The sequence below is a fragment of the Armigeres subalbatus genome, chromosome 2, assembly GCF_024139115.2.
Source record: "Armigeres subalbatus isolate Guangzhou_Male chromosome 2, GZ_Asu_2, whole genome shotgun sequence".
Taxonomy (NCBI): Eukaryota; Metazoa; Arthropoda; class Insecta; order Diptera; family Culicidae; genus Armigeres; species Armigeres subalbatus.
Window position 1 is genome coordinate 328,153,048 of NC_085140.1, and position 22,046 is coordinate 328,175,093.

General features: G+C 39.7%; 1 protein-coding gene across 4 annotated transcripts in view; it reads right to left on the reverse strand.

Moving 5' to 3' along the window:
* Nucleotides 1-221: 221 nt before the first annotated feature.
* LOC134212724 (dynein intermediate chain 2, ciliary) overlaps nt 222-22,046 on the reverse strand; it is a 70,389-nt gene continuing 48,564 nt past the window's right edge. For all 4 annotated transcript variants that reach the window (XM_062690817.1, XM_062690818.1, XM_062690819.1 and 1 more), the window contains 6 exons: nt 15,117-15,555; nt 13,751-13,828; nt 13,134-13,587; nt 1,353-1,478; nt 986-1,219; nt 222-548 (listed from right to left, as the gene is read on the reverse strand). In XM_062690817.1, coding sequence (XP_062546801.1) covers nt 362-548; nt 986-1,219; nt 1,353-1,478; nt 13,134-13,587; nt 13,751-13,828; nt 15,117-15,555 — 1,518 coding nt within the window. In that variant the 3' untranslated portion in view covers nt 222-361. The remainder of the gene's footprint in view (nt 549-985; nt 1,220-1,352; nt 1,479-13,133; nt 13,588-13,750; nt 13,829-15,116; nt 15,556-22,046) is intronic.

Sequence of the window (22,046 nt, forward strand, 5' to 3'; positions counted from 1 at the left end):
TTACTAGGCTTGGTTTGTCTCAGCACGAATATCTTTGTACTTAACTTTGATCCAATGAAACGTCAACAATACAGTAAAAACTATCTTCAATGAAAATATATTGCCAACCCGTTAATCGACTCTAAATGTAATAAAATAAACAAGCTCAATTCAATTACAAATCCTTCCGCCACAAAGCACTAGCTCAATGTACAACGATTGTAATCGAAACACGTGTAATCTGAAGTGAAACAGACTAGAAAATAAATCTTTTATTATTTCCACTTAGACCCGTGAAATTTAAAAGGTTCCGTTGCGGATTCACATTCCCTACAGTGAAACAGTCCTACAATATATATCTTTAACAACAACAACCGTCGATCTAGTTGGACGCCACAGTAGAAACCGTCTCCTTTACGAGTTCCCCTTCCGGAAGTTCCCGCACCAGGGATAGCAATCGGTCCAACTTCTGTACTTCCAGTGCATGTGGATCCACAGGGACGGTTTTCTTCGGTGCCTTAGTCTTGATACGTAGGTTGGGCGACAGTTTGAGCGTAATTGTTGTGCCCCTGCAATAAGGTAAAATGAAAGAGATCATCGTAATCACAGGCGTTTTAGGTACGGGATGCATGGATTAAATATTTATCTAATTCTGTTAAAATGTTACTTTGGTAGTTAACTAGAGCCTATTAATGCTAAACATTGATTCACAATAAATGGTTGAAGAAAGAAAGCCCTAATTGTGATAAGTTATACATTCAGATTACCTACATGTACTTTTTTAATTTTGTTTTGAAGGAAAATTAAAATTTAAAAACCAATTTCTTGGAAAATCATTATAATATGTACAAATTTTTCTCCTATTTTCTTCTTTACACAAACCTCTATGACAAACTTAAATCCTGATTTTGTTAAATGAAAGACGCATTACAACCCTCCCTTGCTTCTTCCACTGGAATGCTTCTTATCCACACCCACTCCGCTACTAATGACGGTAATCACTCACTTGTCATCCCCGACGATGATAAACGGTAGCTTGTGATTGAAAGCAATCCGGGAGAGTTTGTTCTTCCGCTTGGAGACGACCGCTTGGACGCAGATCGCTTTGTACTTGTTCACGCTCAGGTCAAATACAAACACTTTGCCCTCGGTGGTAACCGCCGCAAAAACCGTGCTGGAGTAGGGAGCCCACTTCACGTCGCCCACCGAAGCACCCAGGTCAAAGATGAACAACGGCTCGCTACAATTGCGGATGGGGAGAAAGAAAAATTGCACATTACGCGAAACGAAAGGACTGCACAAAGGGCCCGGGGAAAATTAATTTCCTTCTGCGAGGCGGAAAACAACAAAAAAAGGAATTTAATTTCACATACGGTCTCATATCCTCCCATATCTTGACGCGCCAGTCGCCGCTGCAGGATGCGAAAATGTTCGAGTTGAATTTGTTGTAGTCCATGCGGTGAACGGAGAGGTAGTGCGCGTAGTAGGTCATCAGATATCTGCGAAAGTGGAAAATTGGGCAGTGGGTTAATTGGGCGGTAGATGAGAGCAGATGAGCGCTGTCGAATTGAATTATTGATGAGGCGGTTGTTGATGGAGTGAGTGGAGAAGACTGCTTATGATGGCGGCACAATTGATGAGAATTTTGAAGGATGGTACGGCTTGATACGATACAACAAGAACTAAATGATTCACAGTTGCTTTCGCATGGTGATAAATAGGGTAACCGTACAGTTAGTTAAAATGATACTCATAGCGAAGGTATATAATTATTTATGCGATATCGCATAGATATGATATATATATCTTTGATTTTTTTCACTCAATTCTTTTTGATTTACCGAAATCCGCAATGCCGTGTACTTAAAAAAAATAGATTCTGAAGTTTTGGCCAGCCCAATTCGAATTAATACTAAACCATTTAATGCCACCACTTGACTCTAACTTTACAGATACGTATTTTGTCCTCAACAGTAAAGCCGTCTTCAGTGTCTTGTACTTGACTACGATCCACCGAAGACGGCCATAAAGCTTCCCTTTCTGAGGAAATTAAAAATAATATTCCCTAGATATTCAGAAGAATTTATACTTCGAGTTTGATAAAAATTCACGATATTAAAAAAAAACTCAAATATTTACCCGTGGAAATCATGAAGAAATTTCCCTCAGAATACCCGATAAATTTTCCGTGGATATTCCGAACAATTTGCCGTAAAAATTGCAACGATTTTCCTGTGAAACGCAGAACTGCCCGTGAAAATTCCTTAGAATTTCGAATAATTTTCCGAGGAGATTCCGAAGATTTGTTTTCGGAAATATCAAAGAATTTCCGTAGAAATGTCGCAAAATTTCCGCTGCGAGTTTTGAAACATTTCACGTGAAATTCCTTCTTTTTATTGTTTATTTGTGAGGCTCATTTGCCGTGAAGCATTACGGAGCCGAAATCATGTTTTGTAATACAGTTTTTGGAAATTCATCGTTATTTCCACGGAAAATTCTTGGTATGTCCATACGAAGACGAACGAAGCACAAATTAAAAACGAAGCACAAATTTACACAGTGCACATAGATGACAGTTTGAAGATGGAGACTGAAAAAATGCCAAAAACATGTAATATTTCATGCCTGGTTTCTGATTCCGACCCAGTGCGTTTCGAATGACAATACAGTCAAATAAACTGAATCACATATGCGCTTTGTTAGTAAAGTGTACCGCTCACATTTGCTACCTACGCACTTATAGGGGAAGAGGCCCCAACACACGCAACAACACCCCCCCCCCCAACCCCCGAGGCAAAACGCCTTTTGTGGTTTCTTCATATTTACCGTCAGATGGCCGTAACGAAACTAGATCTAAAATTATGTAGGTTAGGCGAAAAAAGTTTCAAAATTATATATGGGAAGAAGAAAACTGAAAATTTCCACATTTTGAAGAAACATTTAACAAGGCAAGGCAAAACGCCCTAGTGGCACTAACCTTCAACCCAGCCAACACAAAGTCATATATGATAGCGAATAAGTAGCATACAACGTGGAAGCGATATAGGCGCATTGCTCCATTTGACTGCATGCAAACTGTACGTATATGGCCTCCACTTTGTACACTTATTCGCTATTATATACGATCTTGTGTTTGCTGGGAATGTACTTGCGTCTCCACGCACTATCCATACCAGAATGCTGATTCGCCGACGCGTGGTGCTTTGTTCCCTATAAGCTGCCAGCTAAAAGGCGTTTTGCCTCGCGGGTTTTCCGGCAACAGAATATCACCACTTTTTTGAAATGTGAATATTATCATTATGATTAAGATTTTTGACAATTTTCGAATGGCATCAACTAGCTATCTTGTTTCACTGTTGCATAGTGTAAAAATACCCATGAATAGCGTTACATATAAGACAATAAAGCAGTGTTTGCTTAGCAAGGGCATATTGACCTCCCCCTGCCCCTAATTAGAGCTGCCCTATGCCTAAAGCTCGAGGAAAGTTTTCCACATGTCGATCGGCAAACATTGACCATCAGGCACTAGCAGCAGCCAAGCAAGCCCGGAGGATCGGTTAGCCGTCGCAATATTTAGGCTGTGGCGTGTGCGTTCAACAGACCGGTGCACACATCGATGCAGTGATGAGGCCGTCGCGTCGTTTGGATCGTCGCATCTTTCTCCAGGACAACAGCGCAACGAGTAGGCGAGACGATTCCCACCACTCAACACCGCCGGTGATAATCTGCTTGGCGTTTGTGATTGTAATCACATCTAAGCCAGCTGAAGAGTAGTTAAAATAATTTCTGCATTGCGTGACCAGTACCTAGTTGTTGGAGTTTGGAAGCCTGGACCGTCGACAATCCCGAGCAAGCGAATTCGAAGAAAAGGCGTTGAGAAAAAGTGCATGAAGAAGCAAGTGTTAGAATTTGCGAGTTAGCTGTAATAAGTGTAATGCCTGATTTAGATCTTTTGAATACATGGAAATTTGTTAAGGTTAATGTGATGTAGAGTGCAATAATCGAATTTTTATTAATGATCGGACACGCGACTTCTCCGATGAGTTGGCGGGAAAACCAAAATTGAAATTTGGCAATTCCAAATTCTGGGATTGGCGCGAAAGCCAAATTTTTGCAAAGAAGTTTGATTATTGCGCATTCATTTATATCATTTATTCAGACTAAGGCCGAAGTGGCCTGTACGGTATATAAGAGTCTTCTCCATTCGGCTCGGTCCATTGCTACACGTCACTAACCACGCAGTCTACGGAGGGTCCGCAAGTCATCTTCCACCTGATCGATCCACCTTGCCCGCTGCGCACCTCGCCTTCTTGTGCCCGTCGGATTGTTGTCGAGAATCATTTTCACCGGGTTACTGTCCGACATTCTGGATACGTGCCCGGCCCACCGCAGTCGTCGGATTTTCGCGGTGTGAACGATGGATGGTTCTCCCAACAGCAGATGCAACTCGTGGTTCATTCGCGTCCTCCACGTACCACGTAAAATTTGGGAGAGTACCTTATAGGCGGCGTTCAGCAATGTGATTGTGCGGTAGTTGCTACAATCCAGCTTATCGCCCTTTTTGTAGATGGGACACACGACACCTTCCATCCGCTCCTGCGGCAAAACTTCATCCTCCCAAATCTTGGATATGACCCAGTGCAGCGCTCTAGCCAGTGCCTCACCACCGTGTTTAAATAGCTCTCCTGGTAGTTGGTCAACCCCAGGGGCTTTGTTGTTCTTCAGCCGGCCAGTCTCCTCCTGGATTTCCTGGAGATCCGGAGCCGGTAAAATTATGTCCTGCGCGCGTTCCCCCAGGTCCATCACCATACCGCCAACTTCGTCTGCCACATCGCCATTCAGGTGCTCTTCGTAGCGCTGCCGCCACCTTTGGATCACCTCACGCTCGTTCGTAAGAAGGTTCCCGTTTATGTCCTTACACATATCAGTGAACGGTTCAACTTCTCATAGAACTTTCGTGCGTTATTAGCGCGGTACAGTTGCTCCGTCTCTTCACGGTCTCGATCTTCCTGCTGGCGCTTTTTCCTCCGGAAAATCGAGTTTTGTCTGTTCCGCGCCTGTTTATATCGTGCCTCATTCGCCCTCGTGCGGTGTTGCAGTAATCTCGCCCATGCTGCATTCTTCTCTTCTACTAACTGCTCACATTCGCCGTCATACCAGTCGTTTCTCTGATCCGGGGGCACCGTGCCAAGTGCAGCGGTTGCGGTGCTACCAATATCTGTTCTCGAATATCTCTCCAGTCATCTTCAGCCGAGGTGTCCGACTTCGGCGCGTGTTGTACACCGTCGAGAGTTTTGAGCGCAGGCATACTGCAACGAGGTAGTGGTCGGATTCAATATTCGCACTGCGGTAAGTGCGGACGTTCGTGATGTTGGAGAAGAATTTACCGTCGATTAGAACGTGGTCGATTTGGTTTTCCGTTTCTTGGTTAGGTGATCTCCATGTGGCCTTGTGGATATTTTTGCGGGGAAAGAAGGTGCTTCAGACTACCATTCCGCGAGAGGCTGCGAAGTGTATGCATCGTTGGCCGTTGTCATTCGATACGGTGTGCAGAATATCCGGTCCAATTACCGGTCTATACATTTCCTCCCTTCCTACCTGTGCTTTCATGTCACCGATGACGATTTTGACGTCCCGCAGTGGGCATCCATCGTATGTCTGCTCCAGCTGTGCGTAGAACGCTTCTTTCTCGTCGTCGGGTCTCCCTTCATGTGGGCAGTGCACGTTGATGATGCTATAGTTGAAGAAACGGCCTTTAATCCTCAGCTTGCACATCCTTGTGTTGATTGGCTGCCACTCAATCACGCGTTGGCGCAGAAAAAGGAAGATTGAAGAAGGGAGAACAAAAAAGGAAAAAGGAAAAAGGAAGAAGGAAGAATATATGAGAAGATTGAAGAAGAAGGAATGAAGAAGGCAGAAGGAAAAAAAGAAGAAAGAAGGAAGAGGCAAGAAGCAAGAAGGAAGAAAGGAAAAGGAAAAACAAAGAAGATAGAAGGAAAAAGAAAGAACTAAGAGATACAAATGCAAAAGAAAGAAGATAGAAGAAAGAAAGAAAGAAATAGGAACAAGGAAGAAGATAGAAAAAAGAAAGAAGATAGAAAAGGGAAAGGAAACAGAAAAAAAAAACGCAAACGTGTTCTCGCCATTCCACATTGGTCCAGGTAGCATACAAAGCGGTAATAAGTTGTTCAAGCCGAACATAGCAGAGATAGAAAAAAACTTTGTTCTACAAAGTTGCTCCTAACGGTGAGGGGCTTATTGAAGTTTTCATAAAAATTAGGGTGGGCCACATTTGAAAAAAATGAAAAATAAAACTTTTTCATTTGCAGAGATACGGCTATACAATGTTCCGCGAAGTTATAGTTCAGCCAGTTTCCAAGAATTTTGCTTTAAAAATTATTTCTCTAGCTCTTGACCGATTTAGAGCAATTTGCCCAAGTTTACTTAGGGTGACCCTTAAAAAGCAGTTTTGCTCTAACTTTTTTGTTCCAAATTCCTCAGCAATCTGGTGTTTAGGCCACTTTTTGAGCTTTGCAGGGCGCAACTTTTCATGGACTTAGCGTTGCCATATCTCATGCGGATCAAAAGTTATTGAGGTTTTTCTTCGAAAAAAACGTTTTCTTCTAACGGCTGTATCTATGAATGGCGCAAACATTTTTTCAATCTGTTTTCTCGACCTTATTCTACTACTTTCAGGCCTCATTTCACGGTGTTTAAATCGAGGGGATAATTGAAAATAACCCCATATTATTCCAATGAAAAATTACCGTTTTTTTCCATTTTCAAGCACTAATTTGCTATTTTTAAGTGTTTTGCTTCCATGGCTTACTTCGTGAAATGGCAAACGCCACACCATTTTGTTATAGAACCTGAGAAGAAGCTAATATCTTGAAAACAGCAGTTCTTATGAATTTGATATGAATAAGAGGTAACATGACAAAAAATAATAACAAAAATTAATATCCAAAATAAATACTTTACACACTTAAAATAAATCGCCGAATTCGGTAAAATTTTACCGAAATCTCAACAGCAGAACTGTTCGGTAAATAATTTAACTGATTTTCGGTGATTTTGACAGTTGACCAATGGAGAAAATTTCAAAAAATCTGTAAAACAAATTACCGAACAGTTCTGCTGTTGAGATTTCGGTAAAATTTACCGAATACGGTGAAATGAGTTAAGTGTGTAGGCATAACATTATCAGCTATTTTAATACAAAACGAAAAATAATTATGTTTTGCCTTTGATATTGTAATAACAACATATGTTATGCTTTGAATATTTTGTATATTACTTTTTGTTATTTAGTATCTTATACATGTCAGTAATTTTCGCTGAGACCGAGCCACTATTTGCACGAGGTCTTTGAAAATGCCCAAATTTATGTTCATTCGAATGCTTTCGGCGAGTTTATTAGGGATCCTAGTTAAAATTTTCAGAAAGATGGACCCCTCGTTAGTTATGGACGAAATCACTTTTATGGACCCCTCGATTTTTGTCAATTCTTGATTCACCAAAACTGTCATAACTCCAACATTTCTCAACCGATCTTAGGGATCAGCATATCGTTGGAAAGAGGAAGAGTGTATCCTCAATTTGCAATAATAACAATAGGGCAGCCATATTTCATTTGACTCCCATCTTGGATTTATTTTTTAAACTATTTTTCCGCTAGATTTGCAATCACCGATTTTGAATATCACCACATTGATGGAAATCTTAGCTTATATAGAGCTTTGTGTTCAAAAATCTCAGGTGTATGTTTTTTCTATCAAAAGTTATGTACGATTCACCAAATTATTTTTTAAGGATATGACGAAAGAACATTATTTATACAAACAATATGAAACTACGACATCAGTTCATTGATTTCATACACTATTCTACGCCAAATATATTTTGAAAATGAAGAGCATATCTACAGCAGTAATTTATTTGGAAGGCTCAAAACTTCAATTCAATACCAAATTCAATATGCTACCCCATTGTTATTATTATGCTGATCCCTAAGATCGGTTGAGAAATGTTGGAGTTATGGCAGTTTTGGTGAATCAAGAATTGGCAAAAATCGAGGGGTCCATAAAAGTGATTTCGTCCATAACTCCAGGGGTCCATCTTTCTGAAAAATTTAACTCGGATCCCTAATAAACTCGCCGAAAGCATTCGAATGAACATAAATTTGGGCATTTTCAAAGACCTCGTGCAAATAGTGGCTCGGTCTCTGCGAAAATTACTGACATGTATAAGATACTAAATAACAAAAAGTAATATACAAAATATTCAAAGCATAACATATGTTGTTATTACAATATCAAAGGCAAAACATAATTATTTTTCGTTTTGTATTAAAATATCTGATAATGTTATGCCTAAAGTATATATTTTGGATATTAATTTTTGTTATTATTTTTTGTCATGTTACCTCTTATTCATATCAAGTTCATAAGAACTGCTGTTTTCAAGATATCAGCTTCCGCTCAGGTTTTATAACAAAATGGTGTGCCGTTTGCCTTATCACGAAATATGCCATGGAAGCAAAACACTTAAAACTAGCAAATTAGTGCTTGAAAATGAAAAAAACGGTAATTTTTCATTGCAATAATATGGGGTTATTTTCAATTATCCCCTCGATTTAAACACCGTGAAATGAGGCCTGAAAGTAGTAGAATAAGGTCGAGAAAACAGATTGAAAAAATGTTTGCGCCATTCATAGATACAGCCATTAGAAGAAAAAAAAAATTCCAAGAAAAACCTGAATAACTTTTGATCCGCATGAGGTATGGCAACGCTAAGTCCATGAAAAGTTGCGCCCTGAAAAGCTCAAAAAGTGCTCTGAACATCACATTGCTGAGAAATTTGAAACAAAAAAGTTAGAGCATAAAAACTATTTTTTTAAGGGTCACCCTAAGTAAACTTGGAAAAATTGCTCTAAATCGGTCAATTTAAGAGCTAGAGAAATAATTTTTTTAGCAGAATTCTTGGAATCTGGCTGAACCATAACTTTGCGGAGCATTGTAAAGCCGTATCTCTGTAAATGAAAAAGTTTTATTTTTCATTTTTTTCAAATGTGGCCCACCCTAATTTTTATGAAAACCTCAATAAGCCCCTCACCGTTAGGAGCAACTTTGTAGAACAAAGTTTTTTTCTATCTCTGCTATGTTCGGCTTGAACAACTTATTACCGCTTTGTATGCTACCTGGACCACTGTGCATTCCTTCAAAGTATGTTAAGTAATAATTTACCACCTTTGTCTGAAGCGCATTCGATCTCAATATTATGTTGAGTACTTTTGGAGTACGCTACTACAAGATGTTAACTGATCTAAGGGACCTCCATTGGATAAGCTTGCATCATCGCACAGTGTTTTCTAACCCAGGAATTCGTGATCGAAAATGTTTTGGCCATGAAAAGTTGATTTTAGAGTCTCAGTGACTTCGGAGAAAAGTTTCAGTATGTTATGCTCCATATTTCGGGAAAATTTTTTTTTTTTTACTAATCCCCCTAAAAGTGAGATGGAAATTCTCTTTCCTTCAATTATGAAGATACATCATTGGTTCTTCGAGAAAGTTGTAGATAAAGTTTCTACGAAAAATTTTGCTATATAAACTTCATTTCTATCTGCTATAGAAGTCGAGATATGGGTCGTTATTTATGAACGACTACCAAAAATCAAAATCTACTTTCGTCAATATATTTTTTTAGATTTTTCAAATGTTCTACAAAGATGTCCGTCACGATGAAAAACATGAACCTTTCAAAGACAGTTTCATTTTATTTTCAATATTGACGAAGTTATTGATGATTTTCGGTTCAAAAATGAGCATTTTGACATTAACTGCATATATTTAGGGGCAGAATTTTATTTAGGTAATGGAAAGTATAACTCATGCACTAATGGTTGCATTGAAACATATATGTGACTGAGCTTGACATAAGTGCCGTATGAACATCTTTTCTTCTTCTTCTTGTTATAAATAAAAATGAATTGGTTTGTATTGTGCATAACTAAGAAACGGCTGGATAGATTTTCTTCATTCCTTCAGCAAATTTGTTTATCAACAAGTCCGACGGACTTACTGAATATTTTCTAATGTAAAAATCTCGACTAAAATTGGAAAAAATATGAAAAATTGATATTGAAAATGACAATTTTAAAAAGGTAGATCACAACACGCATTCTCGCCTACTGTGCAGGACAACGTCTGCAGGGTCACTTAACACTTAAATTCCGCGGGAAGAAACAACGCGTAATCATCAAAAAGTCACGTTTACAGCGACCCGCGTAAAAAGCGACCCCAGAGTATTTGGGACAATTCTCGCGCTTAGTTTCATAGGGGCGTAACTGTATTGATCGATTTCTCTTCGTCGATGTTTTCTTTTTATTATTGTACCGAATTGCGCTAGTTTGTCGATGATTTAATGGTTTTGTGTGATAAAGGATGATTGTATCTTGCACCAGAATCAATAATCACGGTTGTAGCTTTTGAAACAATTGAGTTATCAACAAAATATAAAATCAATTAAGATAAATCGATCAATTCAGTTACGCGCCTATGAAACTAAGCGCGAGAATTGTTTTATATTAGAAATCACCATAAAGCCAGGAATGTTAATGAGAGGAACTGCAGTATCGGGTAAATCAGTATTCTTTATTGAATGGAAACTATGGTTGGTGACGCCTCAAACATCATAAGTTTATGTAAACAATTCGAAGGTACTTGTTTTACCTGTTTACTTTTCGAAATGTCCCGGAATAATAAAAAACCGGTTTGCTACGTCTAAAACATCACAATATTGCAAAACAGGTTAACAGAAAAGTGTTCCAAAAATTTTAGTTTATTTCTTTTCATTTAGAATTCTCTAGAAATACCAATATTCCGATATATTGGTATTTCTCTGTAAAATATCCGTCGTCTGGCGTAAGTGTTATTATCATAAACCAGATGACCCGGCAGACGTTGTCTTGCACAGTACGTGAGAATGCGTGTTGTGATCTGCCTATACAAAATACCCATACAATTTCTAATTTGAATTTTTCATATTTTTTCAGTTTAAGTCGTGACTTTTACATAAGAAAATATTATGTAAACCTATCGGAAATTGTGATGAAGAAATTTGAACCCAACCGTTTCTTAGTTATGCGGAATACAGACCAATTCATTTTTATACCTGTTAGAAGAAGAAAAAAATATCCATACGGTACTTACGGCAACCTAAGTCACATATATGTTGCAATGCTACCGTTAGTGCTTGAGTTATACTTCCAATCTCCTAATTAAAATTCTGCCCCATTTTGCCCCTACATATATGCAGTTAATGTCAAAATGCTCATTTTGGAACCGAAAATCGTCAGTATTGAAAATAAAATGAAACTGTCTTCGTTTCATGTTTTTCATCGTGACGGACATCTTTGTAGAACATTTGAAAAATCTAAAAAAATATATTGACGAAAGTATCATGAAAAACCTGATTTTTGGTGGTCGTTCATAAATAACGACCCATATCTTGACTTCTATAGCAGATAGAAATAAAGTTTATATAGCAAAATTTTTCGTATAAACATTATCTACAACTTTCTCGAAGACATCAATATTGTATCTTCATAATTGAAGGAAAGAGAATTTCCATCTCACTTTTAGCACAGACAAACAGACATAACACTCGTCAAATTTCCATCGTTCATTGATTTACTGGTCAATTCAAATAATCATTAGTTGGCCAATCGAACACTCGTGGCGCGTGCATCGTTTTTGCTCGAGTTTGACGTTTGCTCACTACCGCCATCTGGTTCGTGATTTGCCCAACTAACTGAAATCAACAGATGTCGTTAGTGTTTGAACGACGATGAATTTGATGAGTAAATGTTCAATGTGTTATGTCTGTTTGTCTGTGCTTTTAGGGAGATTTGTAAAAAAAAAATTTTTTTCCTAAATATGGAGCATAACATACTGAAACTTTTCTCCGAAGTCACTGAGACTCTAAAATCAACTTTTCATGACCAAAACATTTTCGATCACGAATTCCTGGGTTAGAAAACACTGTGCATCGGTCGCCAAAAATTGTTCACCTATACTAGCTTTGCCCACAACGCTGCTATTCTATCGCTCGTTTGCAGAAAAGTTCTTCTTCTCAAGATGGAAAAAGTCGTTAATTATATTAAGTTTCCAGTGATTTTTTTTATCTTTGTTCAGGAGACTTTCAGCCCAAGACTGGCTTGTCTCCAGAAATGAATATTCAAAAGAATTTCTTATACATACAAAAAGAAGGAAGAAGGATTAAGACAACAAGTAGAAAAAAGAAATAAGGATAAAGGAACAAGGAAGGAGGAACAAAAAAAGAAGAAATAAGTAAGAAAGAAGAAGGAGTAAAATGGAAGAACAAGAAAGAAGGAAGAGGAAAAAAGGATGAACAACGAAGGAAGAAGGAAGAAAGCAGAAAGAAAAAAGAAAAAGAAGAAGGAAAAAGAAAGAAGAAAGAAGGACGATGAAGAAGGAAGAAGAAGCAAGAAAATGGAAAAAGGAAGAAGAAAGAAGAAGGAAGAAAAAAGGATGAAAAAAGAAGATGGAAAAAGAAACAAAGAAGTAGAAGGAAAGAAGAGAGAAGAAAAAATGGAAAAAGAAGACGGATGAAAGAGAGTTAAAAAGAAAGAACACAGAATAAAAAAATAAAAAGAAGTCTTCTTGGAAAGAATCAAAAACCAAATGCAAGAACCAAGAACAATAAATAATGCCTTGTTCCTTTCTATGCTTCCTCCGAATTTCTTATGCAGTACGGACAAAAAAAATGAAAATTCCGTACATATCAAATTTAAAGACAACAAGGCGCCGCGCCGGTATAAGACTTCGATTTACTTCCGTTTGTGCCTCCATTTATGTTAAATTTGAATTCTTTCGTTAAAACCTATTTCAAGCAATTTTTCAGCCTTTTGTTATTTCAGCCATACGTAAGATTTTTGCTTTCAGGTGGAAATACATTTAAGACATTAGAACTGCCATATTTTTGTTTCTGAAAATATCCTTCAATATGGATATCCAAAGATTTTTAGCCTCATGCACTTTTCTACTATATTTGAAGCCACTCTGAAAATTAATTGTCTGTCATTTGCGCAATCAACACTAAAAAAATGCCAATATCGATAATTTTCTACTCACTTGGAACTGTACGCCGTACTGCACTTGAAAATATAACCCTCCTCCGTTCCGACCAGAAAAATCTCCGGATTATTTGGGTGGAAAACCATACACATTCCACAGCCCTTCAGTTTGAGGCTGCTTCCATCAGGCCCACCAACTTGGTCGATATCCAGAAACAGCGATATAATCGTCGTAATAGCAAGCTTATTCTGCATCAGCACCCAGTTAAACACTCGCCCATCGCCGGAAACGGTGAAGAAGTTGATTTCTCCGTCCTGCATGTCCGGTCCCCACTTGAGCTCCCACACGCACTCCGAATGTTTACCGTTGACGCCGTGAGACATGTAGACCGGTTCCTTGGTGCCCACCTGTAGGTTGTAGACGATTACGTTCCCATCGTACAACCCAATCGCAATCAAATACGGATACTTTGGGTGGATATCGCAACACATGGCGCCGCTTTCGGTCGTTACTGCAACGGAAAACATAATGTTAAATGGGCATTAAATGGGCCAAATGCTCGTTAAATGGTCCAAACATAAACATTTTCGCTAGCCCGACGCCCACTCATAGAAAGCAACGGACGAAACCGAAGCGGAAGTATCCCATTCTGAAAATACATGTAGCATACTCACTTCTGTAATCCGGAAAGGATGGATTTTTGATTGTGAACAAACAGACTGCTCCTTCGTTGCCTTGTTTCATAAAATCCACTGGGGTCAGATCGGTCATGTAAGCATGAAAACGAGGAAACGGAAAGCAAAGTGATGAAAGTTACGCAATGAAAATACTGTAGGGTAGGTTCAGTTTCTTATTAAATATATTTGCAATAAATCCTTTGCAAAAACAACGGATCAAACATATGAAACAATAACATAATCGGATTTACTGGCGCTTTGTGTATGTATATTGGAGTGTACCAAATCCCAAAAGTTCGATGAACAAGGTAAGTCCCAAGAGAACAATGTTCGGCCGCCCGTCGATATATCCTTCCTATATTATCACTCCACGCCGTATTTCAATACTGAGTACCCATCTGTTGTACATCGCTATAAATCATTACAGAAGGAGGTTATCCTTTTTGCCACCTACACCCAGCTACAATGAAAATTCAATTTCCTGGATGCTGCGGCAGTGTAACTTGTTCACAGGTGCAAGCATGCCCGCCCAGGCTGGAACATAAAAAGTGCGGTAATACCTAATAAAAAGAACTCTCACTCAACACGCGGAGGAACCCCTCGGGGGAAAATCGTAAAACTTGAATTAATTTTGATTTTTACAGCACTTTGATGGGTGTTTACACAATTTACGACGGATAAAACGATTCCATTTCAGATAGATTTACGCTAAGGTGAGTTGAATGGTTGGAAAACTGGTCGTTCTTTGCGTCTTCCGGGCATGTGATGGAAATGGATGTGAACTCTATATCACCAAGTCGTATTCTGTTCTAATAACTTGTTTTTAATAATTGGAGCGTCCAAGTGTCGTAGAGATAGTGCTACAAACAAATATTTTGCTTTAATTTGAAATGATTAATGAAATACAAACAATAATATAATCATGATCAAATCGTTTGTCAGATATGGCCAGTGCTATCGGAAGGTGCCTTGCTACAATAGATGGTAGTATCATCATCATCACATATAAAAAATATTCAAATGCTTGGAATAAAATACTACGAGTAATCATCAAATACGTATTATTGAAGTTAGCTTATTTCCAATTAGATATAAACTTAGTTCGCCCTTATTGAACTATACAAAAATGTCTTCATCAATTCAAATATCACATCCATGTTCCTCACTGATATATAATGGTGACAGCACTGGTACCGATTCTAGGATATTGATATTTGCTATATACTAGAGCCAAGCAGTTTTCCATTTTCCAATCAATTTTTTATGCTGTTTGGGGATCTAAGTGTCGTGCCAAATAAATCAATCTGCCTATCAATCAGCCAAACACCACACGTACGTGTCCCTGCCCACGGTTGCAACTTACACGTTCCAAAACAGACAGCAAACAAATCGTAGTACAGCGTGTTGAAGCACAAATCGGTTACACACATCTTTTTGGTCTTCTCGTAGGAAAACTTCCACAAGGGCAGCAGGGTGCCCTCCTCTTCACGAAATTCATCCGACGGGTCCTCCCAGTAGCGGTAGTCTTGTGCAATTTCGTCGTAAATGTTTTGATTTACCATTCGCTCAATGATCTGGCAAGCCTGCAGATAGCGCTTGTTAAATTCTTCCGTCTGCTTGGCTTTGTCGTCCTTGCGCGATTTTTCATCACGCTTGTGAAGCATCGGTTTCTTTTCCTTTTCCCGCTCCTTTTCGCGCTGCTGCTGTGCGTAGTCCTCAGAGTACGAGTCGTAAATAACCCACTGCAGCACGCTGGATCCATAGGTGGAACGTGGTGGGGGAATCGTTTGCGTGTCGACCGACTGGAAGAGAGGGAGCTTATGTAATCCAATCACTTATCATGTACAGATGATGCCTATCATCACCATAATCATGGAATTCCACGAATCCTTAAGTAAGATCTATCAAGTACGTCTAGCAAAAATTGTTGGGAATCGTCCACCCCCTTCGTTACGCTTCCATTATTTTTGTATGGACTGTCTGAAGCCAAAACCCGCTCCCTCCAGACACGTGGCGTAATTTATGTACTGCCATATCTTGGCTATCATATGAGTAAACATCAGAATAAATATTCTACCTATGTATTCGCAAATCGAAAAGCGTCATCTAAACATCAGTTTATTGAATTGACTATGAATTTATGTATGAGACCGTGCCAAAATGATAGGCAAAAATAAATATGACTATGAGGGATCAATCTCAAAATTAATGTACACAGAAAAAAATAATGAAAAGTAGGGTTACTGCTCCTGGACTTCATCTCATAGCTCCGATATTGGTCCTACGAAAAATAAAGCAACGAAAAGGTATTTGATTTGTTTATTATTTTTGTGATTTTTTTCAGCAGTGAGCATGCATGTTAGCAAAAAGAAGGAACGAAATTGGTGCCGTATTTCTTTGTTTCGCGATGAGATGAATATATGTACAGTAAGATTGAAAACGGAACAGTTCCCCTAAATAGCGCGTAAAACTTGCCATGTGGAAATTTACGCTATTCTTCACTGAAATGGCCCTCTTCCCAACAAGATTGCTTACAACTTGCATGCAATATATACGATTCACGTCAAATATTGTATACATTTAGGCTATATCCGTCACTAATAAAAAGAAATACACAGGATTCCGTTTTCATACGATTTTTTTTGCTCGTATTTTTGATCGTGTGACTTCAATTCATCACCAAAACTTTCGTAACATGTTTCAAAAAATCCTAAATAAATCAAAGAAAAATCACATGATAATCAATCTGCGTTGAACATTTAGGATGAGTTGAAAATTGAGAAAATGTAAATCGTGTTAAAACAGAATAAGGTGTATTACATTTACATTTCAATTTAAATTTATAAAGAAAGGCTCAGAACTGGAAAATTTGTCTAAGGTCTTCAGGTGGATCTAGAAGCTCATGAGCCCCCGAGGAGTAGTAGATTTAATGCTTCGGGCAAATTTATCCCATGTAAATCAGAGGCCGTGAGTTGATCAACCTTTCCTCTTCGACTTTAGTACTTTCGGCAAAACGGATAGCTTCGTTGAATGGATCAGATCTGGATCATTCAGTTTGATGATCCGGATCTTTCATACGAGTTAGATCTTCTTACATACAATAGCTTTACCCCTCTCTCGCTCCCAAGCATATTTAACATGTATGGATAATCTGCAATAATCTTTTCATTATGTCATTTCCCTACAAGTGTTTCCCTACAAATAAGTTGCTGATCTGGTGAACCAAATATAGTAGATTAACAATATAGTCCACTTCGAGAATCCCCATGTATTAGGCAACGGACAGCACAATCATACCATCTTGCGTCACAAAAGGCAACTATCGTCTGGAAACGATTCCCAAGGGGTGTGATAATTGGAAAAATTACAATAGTTTAACAATTTTTAATAGTTTGAATTACATTTTTGAAAATTATATTTTCGAACTCAGATGTCAAAATGGACCCATATGATGATTTCTAGCACATCATTTAAACATGTCATACTGCATATTGCATCATACGTTTGGACACCCCTCGACATGTCTTTTCACTACACTGCTTGTCTTTTGTGGCACCGCGGCGCTACTGTGTTGTCTTTCGAAATCAGCCAGAGTGGACTATTTTGGTAATAGAGTATATTTGTGGTGAACCGTATCTTTCAAAAAGTGAAATACGAATCATCCACTCACATCAAAGATCCGGATCATTTGAACGGTTCCGGATCTAAACGCCTATCTCTAATTTCTATGCTTCGGAAAGGCGAGAAAATTCCCCACCCAAAAACTTCTCACACCGTATAGAGATCAGTCACCTTCAGCATGGTATGCTTCGTACAGCCTTATCGCCGAGCTACGAAAGATTTCCTCTCCACTAAACAACAAGAAGGCATGCATCTGGCCGATCAAAGGCCGAATGATATCTTATAATAAATAAACGAGAATAACGAAAGGCAGAATTGGATTAAGCTATTTCAACTGCGGTGCGGTGAGCACAACAGCACGAGAAGTGGTAGGCACTGCACAGAGGCGACCCAGGACGGGTTGGTTCGATGTGGAGTGCCAGAGAGTGACAGACGAGAAGAATGTTGCCAGAAGCCGGATGTTGGTGTCAGGTACCCGATCGAATAGAGATCGGTACAAGGAAGCAAGAGCAGCCGAAAAACGAACCCACCGCAGGAAGAAAAAAGAGTACGAAGAACAAGTGATTAGTGAGGCGCAGGAAAAAATGGAGCAGAACGATATGCGGAGGTTTTATGAGTCTGTCAATGGCGTGCGGAGAAAGACAGCGCCATCTCCCGTCATGTGCAACGACCAACAAGGGAATTTGCTGACAGATAAAACTGAAGTGGCTGCCAGGTGGAAGCAACACGAAACTTTGTTGAATGGAGGAAGTGACGGTGCATCGGAGAACAGAATAAATATTAGCGACGATGGACAAGCTGTGGAATCACCTACACTAGATGAGGTTAAAAAAGCTGTCAAAGAGCTGAAAAACAATAAGGCTGCGGGGAAGGACCAGCTCCCGGCTGAACTTCTCAAACATGGCAGTGAGCAGCTTTACGAAGTTCTGCACCATATTATGTCGAAAATATGGGAAGACGAGGAAATGCCTGCTAGCTGGTTGGACGGCCTCATTTGCCCTCTCTTTAAGAAAGGGCACAGACTGGAGTGCGCCAATTACCGCCAATTACTTCCTTAATTCGGCGTACAAAATTATGTCCCGTATTCTGTTCAACAGATTGAGACCGCTTGAAGAGTCCTTCGTCGGCGAATACCAAGCAGGTTTTCGTGAGGGCCGATGAACGACGGATCAAATGTTTACCCTGAGACAAATCCTCGATAAATTCCGGGAGTACAACTTGCAGACACATCATCTGTTTATTGATTTCAAGGCGGCGTACGATTCAGTGAAACGGAATGAATTATGGCAAATTATGCTTGAACATGGTTTTCCGGCGAAACTGATACGGCTGATTCGTTTAACGTTGGACGGATCGAAATCAAGTGTAAGGGTTGCGGATGAAATATCGACGTCATTTGTTACCTTAGATGGATTAAAGCAGGGTGATGCACTCTCGAACCTACTGTTCAATATAGCGCTCGAGGGAGCGATTAGGAGAGCTGGTGTGCAAAGAAGCGATACCATTATCACAAAATCGCATATGCTCCTGGGATTTGCGGACGATATCGATATTATCGGAATTGATCGCCGTGCCGTGGAAGAGGCTTTTGCGCCTTTTAAGAGGGAGACAGCGAGGATTGGACTCACGATCAATACCAGCAAAACGAAGTACATGGTTGCTGGCAATCAACGTGGGTTCATTAGTGGTGGTGGTAGCGAAATAGTGCTGGATGGTGAAAAATTTGAAGTGGTAGAAGAATTTGTGTATCTTGGAACATTAGTGACGTGCGATAATGATGTTACCCGCGAGGTGAAAAGGCGTATTGCAGCTGCAAATAGGGCTTATTACGGACTTCGTAACCAGCTTAAGTCCCGTAGTCTGCAAACGAAAACAAAACTCGCGCTGTATACTACTCTGATTCTTCCGGTGGCTTTATACGGCCATGAGACATGGACGTTAAAGGAGGCTGATCGGAGAGCTTTCGGAGTGTTTGAGCGTAAGGTGCTGCGAACAATACTCGGCGGTAAACAGGAGAACGGTATCTGGCGGCGTCGCATGAATCACGAATTGTACCAGGTGTATAAAGGGCTGGATATTATTAAGCTTATACAACACGGCAGACTACGGTGGGCTGGTCACGTAGTTCGTATGCCGGAAGAACGACAAGCGAAGATAATATTTAGTAGAGAACCCGGAAGAGGCCGCAGGCTTCGTGGAAGGCCGCGTACACGATGGCTTTTTGCAGTTGAAGAGGACCTGAGGGCGCTCAATGTTCAGGGCGACTGGAAGCGATTGGCCCAGGATCGAGTCCAGTGGAGAAGGATACTCCATTCGGCGTAGGTTCATCGAAGAGCTGTAGCCCATCAAGTATCAAGTAAGTATTTCAACTTTTGGTGTTTCAAAATGTCCACCTAAGTCAGTGGTGCACAGTATTTTGGGTTTTTTGGCTTGTCCCACAATAAAAATGAGCTTTCACCTTAAAAGTTAATACTTGGACGAAAGCTTTTAAAAATATCTATCGGCTGAGGATATTAAAACGAATATTGGTATTAAAATCACTTCGTAGCACTTGTTCAAAAGCCCGCGGGCCGCACCTTTCTTTTGCTTTGATCGTTTCGTACGGATTAAATTTGATATCAATATCCGTTTTATTTCCCTCAGCAAAAACATATATTTAAAAGCTTTCGGCTAAGTGTTAATTTGTATAGTCAAAGCTCATTTTAATTGTGTGAGAAGCAAATTAAGGAAAAACAGCCCAATGCAATATTGCCTTTCATGATTCTGCCTTTTGTGATTTCGCTTTTCGTGTTTCTGTCTTTTGCATCGTTCCGCCTTTCGTTCCTTCTGCCTTTCGTATTCCGCCTTTCATATGACACCCCTGTCAAAAGCAATCTTACTCTGCAAGCAGGGTCATTTGATAATAATCAAACTGTAAATTCTAAGTTTAATTTGAGTTTTAGTCGGGAAATGAGACAGCACCTTAGTTGACAGTGCTTGTTTTAGTCATCGCGGAAATGAAAAATATCTAGGATTCGGTGTTACGCTTGTATTGCGCTTTACTCCGGTCGAAACAAGCGCAATCTTCCATGGTTTGTAGTAGCTATCGGGCAAATCAGTACAATGCGTGTTTTAGTCGTCGCGAAATGGTTAAGATACCGAATTTGTCTTCGGTGAAATAAGTTAGACACACGTTGCGTTCTCGTCTTTGTATTATAATGAGTATGGCGTCGTTCAAAGGAAATAATTGGTCGCTTACCAAGGCGAGTTCCAATATATTTCCTTACTAACTAACATACTATTACTTTCCAGTGCGCTCATGGAGATGCAGAGGACTCATTGGTCCCTTGTAGCAATGAACATCGAACTAGCTTTTCCCTGCTTATCCTAATTGACTGTGAGGACATGACCGGCATCGTTATTGGTCTTGAATTAAAGAAACTCCAAAGCATGTACAGTAAAATTGCTTTCTAGTCCCAAGAAGACCATTCAATCGGCGAGCTGCGCATATTTGTTGTATCTCATCCAATCACGACTTGCAATTACGATGTGTACAGTCATTTAAGCTAAGGAAATGAGACAGACAGTGGGGTTAACTTTTACCATGATCAGTGTGCATTGTATTGGTGCAGTACTATTATTTGATCTTAAACACACAGCCGAGCCATAGTTAGTCTCGCCAGCCAGCGTCGGTTAAAGGCATGTCTGATATGGAGATATACACGAATCGCTGAAATGGTAACGCGAAATAATAAGTTTAACTATGTTTATAAAAAATCAACTCAGCGCGTCCATTTCTCAAACTCTTTGTCTTTCATTTCTTCATCCCACTGGACTGCACTTCTGCTTACATCCTGTATTACAGCGGTTCTCAACCTGTACCTGAACTGGTCATAGGGGGTACCTCGGAATGCGAAATGGCGGACGTATTACAATTACAATCGAAACTTATTGATAAAGTTTTGGCAATTGTGTATTTTTCATTTCAAAACTTTGTCTTGTACATAATATGCATCATTTATTTTTATTTTTCAGACTAAGGCCGTTGTGGTCTGTTCATAAAAGTGTTTAGTTCAGTCCATGGCTGCATGTCGCCAACCACGCAGTCTGCGGAGGTTCCGCAAATCGTCTTTCACCTGATCGATCCACCTTGCTCGCTGCGCACCTTGGCTTCTTGTTCCCGTTGGATCGTTGTCAAGAACCATTTTCATCAGATTACTACCCGTCATTCTGGCTACGCGCTCGGTCTACCGCAGTCTGCCGTAATTCACGGGGTGAACGATGGATGATTCTCCCAACAGTTGATGCAACTCATGGTTAATTCGCCTTATCCACCATCTGCACCCCACCTAATGAGCGTTTTGTTAATAGTCAGTTTGGTACGGCGGCAAAGTCTATTCGATCGGAGCGCTTTGCTTATCGGAAGCATTCTCCCAGACAGCTCGAAGGCCTCTTTCCAAGATGTTCAGAAGCCTTTTTTCAAGAGGCTTGAAAGCATCCTTTCAAGATGCTTGGAAATCTCCCTTCAAGAGGCTTGTAAGTCTCCTTTCAAGAGGCCTGCAAGCCTTCTTTCAAGACGCCCGGAAGCCTCACTTTGAGATATCCGGAATCCTCTTTCCAATAGGCTCGGGAGCCTTATTTTAAGAAGGTTGGAAGCCCTCTTTTAATAAGCTCGGAAAACTCTTTTCAAGAG